The sequence below is a fragment of the Lygodium microphyllum genome, chromosome 22 (assembly GCF_053477565.2).
Source record: "Lygodium microphyllum isolate KBCC chromosome 22, Lygodium_microphyllum_v1.1.10, whole genome shotgun sequence".
Lineage (NCBI taxonomy): Eukaryota > Viridiplantae > Streptophyta > Polypodiopsida > Schizaeales > Lygodiaceae > Lygodium > Lygodium microphyllum.
The window spans coordinates 109,567,213-109,580,447 of NC_141156.1; the positions used below are offsets into that span (position 1 = coordinate 109,567,213).

General features: G+C 37.7%; 1 protein-coding gene and 1 long non-coding RNA gene across 2 annotated transcripts; both read right to left on the bottom strand.

Moving 5' to 3' along the window:
- Window positions 1-5,796: 5,796 nt before the first annotated feature.
- LOC148017499 (uncharacterized) lies at window positions 5,797-6,742 on the bottom strand. The gene is made up of 2 exons (XR_015687880.1): window positions 6,663-6,742; window positions 5,797-5,961 (listed from the first exon to the last, which is right to left on the bottom strand). It is a non-coding gene; the product is annotated as an uncharacterized LOC148017499 (long non-coding RNA).
- A 56-nt stretch (window positions 6,743-6,798) lies between these two features.
- Window positions 6,799-7,341, bottom strand: LOC148017500 (uncharacterized; the record flags this gene model as incomplete). Its single annotated transcript, XM_087662758.1, has 1 exon — window positions 6,799-7,341. A coding segment is annotated over exon 1 (501 nt), but the record flags the coding sequence as incomplete, so codon positions are not given.
- Between the last annotated feature and the right edge of the window lie 5,894 nt (window positions 7,342-13,235).

The following is a 13,235-nucleotide window of genomic DNA, read 5'->3' on the forward strand; positions in this document are numbered from 1 at the left end:
GTAGACACGGTTTTCATTTATGAGACATGTATGGAATAGCTCACAACCCTTGTAGTTGGTACATTCAGATGTATGGGGTCTGTCTCATAATGCTTCCTTTGGTGGTGCTCATAGTATACTAGGTATCCTTCATTGATGATTTCAGCTGGTACACCTGGCTTTACATACTGAAACATAAGGATGATGTGTTTGATGCATTCAAGGATTTCAAGAAGCATGTTGAAAATGAGTTGAGCTATAAAATTTCATGTCTTAGATTAGATGGAGGTGGAGAATATATCTCTAATTACTTTGATAGGTACCTTGCTAAACATGGGATTAGAAGACAGTTAACTTGCAGCTATACACCACAGCAAAATGTAGCAGAAATGAAAAATAGGGTAGTGATGGAATCGGCAAGAGCTACGGTGAATGAGAAGAGTTTTCCAAATGGTTATTGGGTTGAAGCAGTAGTGACTGTTGTCTATGTGTTGAATAGAACCCCTACAGCAGGGATTCATGATGTAACTCCATATGAGAGGTTGTATGGTCATAAGCCTGATATTTCACACTTGAAGATGTTTGGCAGCATTGCATATGTGCATGTTCCTGATGAAAAGAGGAAGAAATTGGATCCTATAGCTATCAAGAGTGTGTTCCTTGGTTATGCATAAGACCCCGGAAAGCTTACAAGTGTTATGTACCGTCTACACATGAGACATTGATTAGCAGAGATGTTGTTTTTGATGAGCTGGCATTGTGGTATGGTAATCCTGTTGTAGTGGCTACTGATGGATCGACCAACACTAGTAATGCTGAAAATATACCTACAATGAGTACATCTATGAGTGATCCTACATGGTCACCTACAGTAAGTCCTTGGTCAGGATGCATGCAGAGTCGTACTCCTATGTCCACTAACACGGATATGTCAGTGAGGGGGAGATTGGATGAGGGAAAAGAAAATATGCTTGAGGATGTGACACGTCCACTTACAACAACAGGTTATGAGTCATCTAACAATGACAATTTGGATAGTGAGTTGGGCATTCGGCCTATTATGACGCCTGGAGCAAGGTAAAATCGTTATGTACTGCCTCATGAGAGGCAAGATCAGAGTGAGCCACACTTATGGAGATCTGAGAGAGTCAGAAAACCAGTTGAGAGGTTTACATACATTGGTTATTCAGCCTGCCATTATGCATATATGGCTACTGTGACAGGTTATAAAGAACCTATTTGATGATGCAGTTATAGATGATAACCGGTGTGCTGCCATGGATGAGGAGTATACAACCCTGGCTGAAAATGAGACATGGGGATTGGTTGAGTTACCTGAAGGCAAAGTCCCTATTGGCTGCAAATGGGTGTACAAGGTTAAGTGCAAGTCAGATGGTTTGTTAGAACGTTATAAGGCCAGGCTGGTTGCAAAAGGGTATGTGCAGCAGTATGACCTTGACTATGAGGAGACTTTTAGTTCGGTGGCTAAAATGGAAACAATCAGAATTGTCATTGCTTTGGCAGCATGCAAAGCAAGGAAATTATGCCAAATGGACGTCAAGAATACTTTCTTGAATGGTGATTTGGTTGAGGAAGTATATATGGAGCAGCTTGAAGGCTATGTTCACCCGGACTTTCCTACACATGTATGTAAGCTGGAAAAGGATTTATATGGAATGAAATAGGCACGTAGAGCATGGAATGCTCAGATCAGCAGTTATTTACAACAACATAGATTTTGATTAGGTGATGCAGATCACAGTCTATTCATGAAGAAGACAGATCATGGATATGTGTTTCTAGTGGTTTATGTAGATGATTTTATAATCACTGGAGATGATGAAGAGGGCATTGCTAAAATTAAATCATGTTTACAGGTTGAAATCAGAGTCAAAGACCCTAGTGAACTAAAGTATTTTCTTGGGATTGAGATAGTCTCTATGCCTCAAGGTATATGGCTACTACAGAAGCAGTATGCTCATGACATGTTACCGAAGTATGGTATGGATGAATGCAAGCCTATGGAGACACCTCTTGATCAAAATGTCAAGTTGCAAATTGATGTTGGGAATGACATAAAGAATGTGACTATGTATTGATAGATGGTGGGCAGCTTGATATACTTGACTATTACCCGTCCTAACTTATGTTATGGAGTGAGGCTAATTAGTCAGTTCATGCAGAAGCCTGGAAAACCACATTTAGATGCAGTTAGGAGGAGTATGAGATATGTAAAGGGTACTACAGATTATGTGTTGTTTTATGCATATGGAAAATCCCTTGACTTGACAGGGTTTACTGATGCTGATTGGGCTGGTTGTGCCTATGATAGGAGGTCAACCAATGGTTATGCATTTGGATTAGTTGTGCCTATGATAGGAGGTCAACCAATGGTTATGCATTTGGATTGGGCAACAGTATGATTAGTTGGCAGAGTAAGGAACAGCCTACTGTTGCATTGTCTAGTACAGAAGCTGAGTATAGAGGAGCTGCCTTAATGGCTTGCGAAGCAGTTTGGTTGATGAAACTGTTGAAAGACTTGGGAATATAGCTGGAAAGCAGAATGAGATTGCAGTGTGATAACTTGATCAGTGTTATGTTGGCCCGCAATCCTGTCTACCATGCTAGGTCCAAACATATTGAGGTTCACTACCATTTCATCAAAGAAATGGTTTTTACAAGGTAGATTGACTTGATTCATGTGAAGACTGAAGACTAGGTAGCAGATATATTTACCAAGTCTCTTTGTAAAGAAAAGCTCATATATTTCAGATAGCTACTTGGAGTTTATCATATGGTCTGAGCTTGAGGGGGAGTGGTAGAATATCAAGCTCCGGTTACTCTTCAATCAGTCTATCTTTATGTATGTGACCGACATTAGCTGGATACACCTGTACACATTTGTGACATTCAATAAGTTGGTGTAGTCAGTGACTTAGCCACAGTTAGTCTTGGTTAGTCATACCTATGTGTAAGTCTCTTTCAGTTAGTATGATGGAAGAATAATGGATGAAGAACAAGAATGAGCTGAGGCTCATCTTCCACTCCACTCTGTCTCTCTCCCTCTCTTCCAACATCTCTCTCTCTCTCTCTCTCTCTCTCTCTCTCTCTCTCTCTCTCTCTCTCTCTCTCTCTCTCTCTCTCTCTCTCTCTCTCTCTCTCTCTCTCTCTCTCTCTCTCTCTCTCTCTCTCTCTCCTGTGTGTGTGTGTGTGTATTTTTGTGCATGTGCATATGTGTGCACACATGCATGCAACCTCCATTCTCCATACCGCAGCTCCATCAAAGCACACATGGGGAAAGCCTCACAATGGTTCCTAACACACAAAATCGTGGTCTTCTCAATTCTATGAGTATTGTATATGATTATTCTAAGTTAAATTAAAATTATTATATATGGTCCTTACTCTTACGTTTCTATATTGTTCATTCAATTTATTTTTTAATGTACTTGTTTCTTTGTCTTGAGATACACAAGAATTCACAATGTGATTTTTCAAGCAATTTCCACATCATATATGTTTAGCTAACTTATTCATTTTCTCATCACTTTAGATTTTTGACTTAATGTCAAAGTAACCTTAACTAAATTCTAGATTCATAGTTGTAGATTATGTTTAAGGAACAACTTTAGTAAACAATCACAATAGTCCATGAATAAGTCATCTTAATGATCAAATTTCTCAAAATCTAGCATCTTTATTCAAGTAAAGGTTTCTTAAATGGGACAATAAATTTTGTAACTAGCCAAGCAAGCCTTAGTGTTACTTGATTTCTTATAGATACACTTATGCAATAAATAAAAAAATTAATGTGATTAAAAGCACACCCCACCATGTTTATCAAGACACAAGAAAGCAAGTACATTGCTAGATTTTGTGAAAAATGTACATAATAGCATGCCAACAATACTTATGATAATGTGTAGCCATCATCTATTGAGGCATCTGTAAATAGGGGGCTATATTTGTTCACAATATAGGTAATAATAATCCAAAATCACATGGATCTAGCACAAATCTAGAGTAAATAGAACAAAAGGAGTTCAACTTAGAAAATGTGATTTGTTTGAAATATCCTATGGCATTCCATTCACAACATGCATGCAAACTCACTTCTAGGATGGAAAATACATTGATGTTTGAAGGTTTAAACATGCTCCAAGTACCAGTGAATAAGATGTTTCCATGTCATTGTAATCATAGATAAACTTTTGAACATATAGAAACCTTCTAAAAGGTTATTCTAAGCATGCTTTACTTATTTGGAGTTAAAATTCAATGCTATCACCACATAATAAATAACACTTTGCACAAATTTACAAATGAAATCAAAGAATGTTTCTTTTTGAAACCTTGAATCGCACTAACTAATGAAACATAATCCTAAATTGCATTCAGCACATAGTGTTGGAGGGTTTTTTTGGCTCATACATGATAGCATATGTTTGATACTATAAGCATATTTATGCCCTGAAATGAGGCCTTACAATTGCAAACAAGAAATGAAATAAAAACCATGTGGTCTTCATGATATAGGATGGTTATAGTGTTAACAGTAGGCCTTCTCATCAAATGATTATGTCTAGACTGTATGACATAGGATTGACCATTATTTGTATCCATCCTTACATTGAACATCATATGAGCCTATATCCATGCTCCTAACGTATAAAGTTTTGGATATTCCTCAAGCATATTACCCTTTATACATATATTATGTATCTTCATCCACATTCCATCCCCTTCCTTTCAACTCACATTCTATCTTACATCTTGTGGGCATATTTTCTACATATGCTGTTCAATGATATCTACACATAATGTTAAACCCTCTTTCATACATACCTAGTCAAAACTCCATTAAATCCTTCCTATACAAAAACCTAGCTCCAAATTAATATGATGGGTTCGACGTTTTTGGAGGTTATCTTGTTTATCTCTAAAACTACAAGGAAGGCTTGAATTTCGTTTCACTATTTAGCTTTATATAGTACTACCTAAAACTTTATGTGCTTGATCTTACTAACTTAGTAGGAAGCCTTGAATTTCCTTCCACTACAACTTTGCAAACTACTACTCAAAACTTTACAATTATTGTTAAAATTGTTTCAATATATTTCAAATTTAGTTACAAGATCAAAATAAAACCAATTCTTATATCCATTATATTCCCTCCATTTTACAATGTGAATTCCAAGTAAACTTCACTCCTTGATACAATTTGTTGTTGTAATCTTATATGTTATCTTCTTTTGCCAAAAATGCAACTATGAATATAATGATGTATTATTTTCTTGCACGCACACAACCACACACGCATGCACACATGTGTGCACATGCGCGTGCACGCACGCGTGCACACACACACACACACACACACAGGGGAGAGAGAGAGAGAGAGAGAGAGAGAGAGAGAGAGAGAGAGAGAGAGAGAGAGAGAGAGAGAGAGAGAGAGAGAGAGAGAGAGAGAGAGAGAGAGAGAGAGAGAGAGAGAGAGATAGAAGCTCTTTATTCATTTGCCTTTTGCATGGCTTCAAAAATGAATGAAGCTCTTATCTCATTATAAAGAACTTTACAAGTGTTTATAGTTCTAATGCTAAATTTTAATAAAGCATAGATTTTGTATGTAGTTTGACTTGAAAATTGACTCATGTCACAAAATTTGAAATTTACAAAGACTAACGCATATTAAATAACTTAGCCAAATCACAATTTAAATGATGGAAGAACAATTCAAACATGATAAAATCTTAAGCTATAACTTTTGGATAGTCAAGTCAATATGGTTGAGAAAAAGAGACAACTAGGGTAATACTATGAACAACATAATGAAAACTCTTTATAATAATGAAGCTCGGTGTACAAAGGGTATTTAGTTTGCATAAATATCTAGCCATCCAATTGCAATCCCACAAGATTGCAATTTTATTGCATATATCTATAAGGTTGCTAAATGTGCAAACTTGATACATCATGTTTATTCTGCAAGAGAACAAGATCTTCATGTTAGAATAAAACCATGGTTCTATCAACGTTGAGAAATTCTAGACTAATCTCTCAATTTATGGATGAAGGAGAGCAAGTGGCAAGAAGTTTACATAGTAAGACTGGTATTGTCTATGCTAGCACTCAAGACTTGTATAACATTCAATTAGCAATTTTAGTTTAATAAGATTTGTGCTAACATGTTTTTCCACATAACTAGCTTAGTACTTGCCTACATTTGATTCTTAGCGTTAAACAATGAAATATGCATCCAATGTCGTACTAGCTTGAATTTGTTTTCAATAGACTCCCATTGTGCTAGCAATTTGGGTAGTAACTAGAAATAAGTTGCTACTCAATGTACTATAGTCATGGAGGACAAGTTAGATTTGTTTGTTCTTGATGGACACATGCAATCACATTATGAATATTATGCTTACACATATAGGTTGAGCTTTGTTTAGAGGGAAGGGATGAGTAATTGTGGTTTTATCAACTTTGAGAGAACAATTTTATGTTTACTTTGTGCCCTTTGTGCAATTATAGTGACATGTTGATGCTTCAAATATAATGTGGAGGCACTAATCATTATGGGCCCAAATAAACTAGAACAAATATCCAAAAATAAGGGACACAAAATTGGGATAAACTACTTGAATATAGCAAATTTAAATAGAAAGAGCAAGGAAGAGACTCACTTTGGCAAGAGGCCATGCAAGCAGAGGTGCAATCATATTTGCAAGCTGAGGACCAGTTGCTGCTACCACCACCACCGCCACGACCCCAGCCACCACCGCCACCGCCACCGCCACCACCCCAGCCACCAGGACCATGCCCATAGCCACCTCCCCACCCTCTACCATAGCCCCCACCATGGCCCCACCCATAGCCACCTCCATGACCCCACCCATATCCTCCTCCTCCATAGAAGCCTTGCACACATGCCGAGGGGCATGCTAGTTGCTTATTAGCACAAGCCCCCGTGCTTGGCTTGCACATTGCGAACTCTTTTGCCATCACATTCTTCTCTTTGTCTTGATCCTTTCCAAGCTCCTTCCTACTGGTTGTGCCACCATTCATGTTGCTTTGCTCGTGATGTGGCGGCATCTCTTCAATGATCTGATAGAGGTCGTAAGTCTCAGACGAGTGAGTGGGCTTGAGCTGGGTTTGTTGGACATCTTGGCCATTTATCATCATGGGCATGGCTGAGGCGCCGGCATGGATCTCATCCTTGCTACTAGAACTAGTAGTAGCAGCAGCAGCAGCACTACAAGCACCTGCAGCGGCGCAAACAAGCATGAGCAATAGCAATGGCAAACCTTTGATAGAATCCATGGCGATTGGATGTGAATGCGTTAATGAAGAAAGGCTAGCTGCGGTTATTCGTGATCACTTCCTTGCGCCTGAGCTGTTTATATAGGGCGCGGGAGGGCGGGAGGGAGGCTTCTCTCTCTCTCTCTCTCTCTCTCTCTCTCTCTCTCTCTCTCTCTCTCTCTCTCTCTGCGCCATGAGATCACATGCGGCATGCTAGAGGCTGGTAGGCAACCAAACAAGTGTCGGCTCTTAAGTCAACCGAGTATCGACATCCGGCTCGCTCGCACTCTCCCACGAGCCTCACCACCTGCTGATCTTATCTCACATACTTGTACTCAGTAGTAAGTATTCCATATCCCAATATTGTTAAAGCGCGCCATGAGACTCACCAGCATTCCACCCTTCAATCCAACAACCAATGAAAATATCATTCCATACATTAAACATTATTAGCTTTTTGAATAAAACTTTCAAAAATGCAATACTTCATTATCGTATTAGCATGGAATGAAATGGTTGAAATACTATATGTGCTAATTAGGATTGCTGTACTAGAATGATGTAACATTAGCACGAAGTGAAATGCAATGAAACACTCGATGTGTGCTTGATTAGACTACTAGATACTGGTGGAATGGAATGGCAGAGCTATGTGTATGCATCCCCCATAGATGATCAATTATTATCTCCCTTCCCCATAAAGGGACTTCTTCAATCTAGTTCTCATTCTACAAGACAAGGGATATAAAAATATGAAAACTCCTTGTCTAGTATTTGTGGTGTCCTTATTAATAAAGGTACCTTTACATACTCATTTCATCACTTCTATAAAATACCTATATCTAGCAATGAAACATGGGCTACACATCCTTGTCATTGGGTTAATCAAAGGTACACAAATTTTGCAAGTATTAAGCAAATTTTGATAGCAAACTAAACCCTTGTTTTGAACTTTTATATAAAGCTACCTTATACTAAACCATTGTTTTTGAACTTTAATACATGCCTTGGGGTTTGCTAAACCTCTATGAACGTATGTAAAACATGAATTCTAAACTCAGTATACATTCAAAGATGTAGTAATCTTAAGTAGGCAATTCAAAGTGTTATTATTTGGAACAACTTGAAATGCCACAAAATATTTACCTAATCATTAGACTAGGAAATTATAAAAAGTATAGGGTATAAACACATCAATCCAAAGCTTTTATACTCATTCTACTTCTAACTTACAAGTCTTCTTTTACTTAGTATCCATGACATATGTATTCCAAATGTCTTGAGCTCATTGCACCCAAAAAGTACTAGTGCACAATGCCATAATGAGAAGTAGTCCAAATGTCTTGAGCTCATTGCACCCAAAAAGTACTAGTGCACAACGCCACAATGAGAAGTAGTAAGCACTATTTCTATCTTGAGGGGTGAACTATCAAAACTATAAGTGTATCATAGGTGAGGGGTATTTTATTCTTTGGATGAATTATAGGATTACACTTGTAGATGGGAATTCTTTGTTACTTTTTTAAAACACCATAAGTTTCTTGACAATGAAGGGTCATTTTATTATCGCATAATATGTAATTTTAGGGGTTTCCAAATAACACTTCGATGTACACAATGTAGGTTTCTTATAGGTGCACTCCCTGCAATCACAATCAAGGATCCACTGTTAATTATAAATTCACAAATAAATGCAATCATTCCACAAGTAGTGATCTAATCATTTCCATTAGCAAACAATCCACAAAGTGCTAAAATCTACTCTTGCTTTTCCATGTTTGATCATTCTTATTAAGACAATTGCTTGTATTATGGTTTTTTACTTCTCTTTGATCTTTTTCAAATTATATTGTTAGCTATACTATTTTAGAGTCCACTTCTTATTTAGCGGTTGTCCTTAGTGTTATTAGGTTAATTTGCAAGCTTGTTTATTATATGTGTATCTAGCATCTTTAATTTATTGAATAACTTAGTATATTTGATACTTTTAATTGATGAATTCCATAACTCAAATTTTACCCAATCGAATTGTCTTTAATTTGAGATAACCCCTCCCCCACCCAAAAAATAAAGGATTTTTTATGCGAAAGAAGGTTAAATCTCCCTTGAACTTGTTTTATATAGTTTCTATTAGGGTAAGGCCCAATTTCCTACACTTGAGTGGGCAACCCGTATATATCTATATAATAAGTAAACATAACGAAGAATAAAGATACCATTAATTTTTTACTCACATAACTCCACATTCAATATTTGTGGAAGCTCATGCTTGAGGCGAGAAATGCAAGGAGTGAAGAAATTGCTTCATCATCTATAATGCACAAGTAATTATACAACATTAGAAAGTTTGATGGTACTAACTTTATTTTGTGGGAGGAGAATATCCAAGATATCCTTATTTAGAAGAAGAAGCAATTAAGGCCTATAAGAGGCATAGATGGAAAACCAACTAATATATTTGAACATAATATCCACCCTACACTTGGTAAAATCTAAGCATTTCATAGTTGTCAATGAGACCATTACACATGATTTGTGGAAGAAGCTATGTGACACTTATGCAAAGAAAACTTCCTCTATTAAGGTGTATCTCTCATGAAAAAGTTGTTTGAGTTGCAAAGATGAAGGAGGAATCTACTATTGTCTCCTCACCTCAATGAATTAAATATCATATTCAATCAAATGTAGGCTCAAACAATGAAGTTCAAAGATGAGGTTAAGGAAATTCTTTTCCTACGCTCCTTGCTTGCATCATGGGATAGCTCATTAGGGCCAAAAATGTTTCAAAAATGGCACTTGTAAGAAAATTATTAAATTACTAATTAGTTGAGGTTTTAAAAGAATGAACCTCCAAATTTGGCCATTTAGACATGATTAATGAGAGAATATATTATTCGTTTAAGAAGCTGACCATTAAATGCCTAAGGACGTTAACTCATGTCAGGGATCACTTTTCGGCCATTATTCTTTCTTTTTTAATATTCTTCTATCTCATTTCCCACCAAAATCATGCTTCTTTTTTCAATTGCATACATTTGAATAATCGTTCTCTCCTCTTCACTTTGTTTCTTAGTTCTTAAAGCAGATTTTACTATGTCGTAAAATTTCTCACCAAAATCACATCCAGTTCTTTCCAACAGTCTGCATTGGTCTCCCTTTGTCTCCCTTCGTCTCCTTTCACAAAATCTTGAGATTCAGGCGATTAACAATCAAAAGAGTCTCTACACAGAGGACCAACACCACTTACTTGCCAATTGAGCTATAGAGATATGGTCCTCCATGGACCTGAAACGAGATCGTCTCATTAGTTTTCAATAGACCCAACTAGGTTGGGACATCCAAGCCGCATCTTTACTTCGACCCCTAATACATCCATTCTGTAAGATTTTGTTTCAACTAAATCCAAGATTTTTCTTCAGTCTCTTCAATTTGATTCATAAGAAAATGGGTAAAAGAGTCCCATGGTGTTGATACAAATTGGTAGGGATAGATATACTAAGGATAAACCTCAAGCTAATAGAATAGAAAGTGAAAATTTTCACCTTAATCTTGGCACTTGAAAATAGAATATATTCATTATACAGTGTTGTAATATCAACTTTTTAGCAAGCACTAATGGATAAGATAAGGATAATATATTATAATTAGAAGAAAGGAAGTACTTTGATTTCTGGGAGACACAAAATTTACCTAATAATAGATTTCAAATGTTTATTATTCAATTTTCGATCTCTTAAAATATAAAAAACATTTAACCAGTAATAGAAAAAAGTATTAGTGATATTGTGCATCATATCAACTTTAGGACTAAGAGTGCACGATGCTTCGGTGTCGTAGAGTTCATGCAAGGGCTGCAAAACACGGGGTTCAAGATACAGCAATGGAAGAGACTAACAAGAAGAAAATTGAATTGTTGATGCCAAAATGCAATATATTTCTTGTCAGGTGAGTTACATGAAAATCAGAGTGATAATGGTCAGAATGAGCATAGTAATCTGCTTTGTCAGGATCATTTGGCTAAACCATGTGCTCTGCAGATACCACACAACCATACACTTGATAGGTCCCTCCTTTTTATCTCAGAAAAGACTGATTTATTTTCTCCTTAGCTATGGAGCATGTGAGCTTCTAACATAACTATGGCAAAAAAACCTCTGGAGAGTGCAGTATGTTCTTAATCGCATCCAGAAATGACAGCATTCCAGTAATGTTTCGCTGTATATACAGTTGTTGACATCACGTCTGCCAAAAGTGTAGATGGCTGAGCCAAAAACTTGATTATTTCCATTTACAATGAGAATCCGGTGGACTTTGTTCTTCAGCATCAACACTACAGCATCTGACAGAGTTTTTATCAGCTGACAATGTGATAAGAAGGGAGGTCATCACTTCCTTAATCCTTGATTTTAGCCCATTTGTGGCTTTGATTTTGTCCTTTTTAGAAAGCACCCCGATGCAGTTCAATTGTTCATTATTGACAGGTTGACCAGATATTTGATTGAAGTGGTGATCAATCTCTTCAAACAGTTGATGAGGCGGATTGCACTACTCTGTGATTGCCTCCGATATTATCATTTGATGATGACAATTGCTTCTGATTTTACCAATCGATGATAACGTTTGCCTCCCCTGTAGAGCGATCGATAATATCCAATTGCGATATGTTTTACTCTCCAGTCGGCAGCGTAGCAGCATGCTCCACTTAGCTCCCGAAGGAAGACTTTCTTGTGGCTGTAGAAATGATTGTGAATTTGTTTAAGAACTCAATTGCAAAGAGTTCAAATTTGGTGCAGCAGCGGATTAGAATAGAGATAAATCCTTGATCTCAGCCTGATAAGCATGCACTTCCGCATTCACACAGGACCTGGCTCCTGGAGTGATTGTTCTGCATTAGCAGTTTCGTGTTCTGCAGTGATGGCTCCTGCAGCTGTCGCTTCAGCCAGCTGTTTCCCAAATCTTGAGCAAAGTCCACTTTCGCATAGCCATGGATCCTCGAGAAATAACCAGAGCGAGCGATGGAACGAAGAGACGTGGCGAGACCGACAGAGAGATGTGTGCGTCTCAGACTGTCAATGGTGGCGATGACATGATGGTGGTGCGTACGTTTGCGGTCGATCAAGCGAAAAGCATCGGCAGCAAACAACTGTAGAAATTCATTCGAGAAGGTGTGGCAGGGAACACCCCTTCCACTCCACTGTTCTAGCTCTACACTCAGCACTGCCTTTCCTGACATGGCTCTTGTTCTTGTGCTCCCCAAAGACTCAATCCACCAGGCTGTCGGGCTATCCTTCCTTTCTTTTTTAGCTCCCCCCCTGCTATTAGTTTTTCCTTTCTTGCTCACTGCGTGCCAGTCGGCCAAAAATATCCGAGGAGAAAATAGGGCCTCCCCCTCGAATCCAAACCCATTCTTCCTCTTCAATTCAGCCTACTTTTTTCCCTCCAAAATCGGTTTAAAAACCCAAAAATAGGTTTCCCCTCTTCATCCTTAGATAACCTCTTATACCTTTATCTTTAGCGATAATCTTCCATTCTGCGAGTTTGCTCGTTGTGAAATCCAAATGGGGATTAGTGCATGGTTTTAGATCTGCAGATCCAGCACTAGTTTCATGACTCAATAACTTCTTGCTGCCTGATTTAGGACTTGTTTCTTTGTCTTCTTCCCATGCATTGCCACTTTTCTTTACGGTTTCTTTCATTTCTTTTTATAGGCTAACCTTCAAGTCCCCTTTTACTACTTTTTCCACAACACCATCCACCTTTGAGCCTTTCTTTTAGGGTATTTTTGGAGTCATCAATTGCCCCATTAACAGACAGCTTTGTGATGGGTGATCTACGCACAACTGCAACTTCGGCCATGAAGATTGGATGGCAAAGTATTCCATCGGTGCCTGCACTTTTCTTGGAGTTCATCATTAAAATTATCAGCTTGATAATGTCCTTTGGCATCAGATATTCAT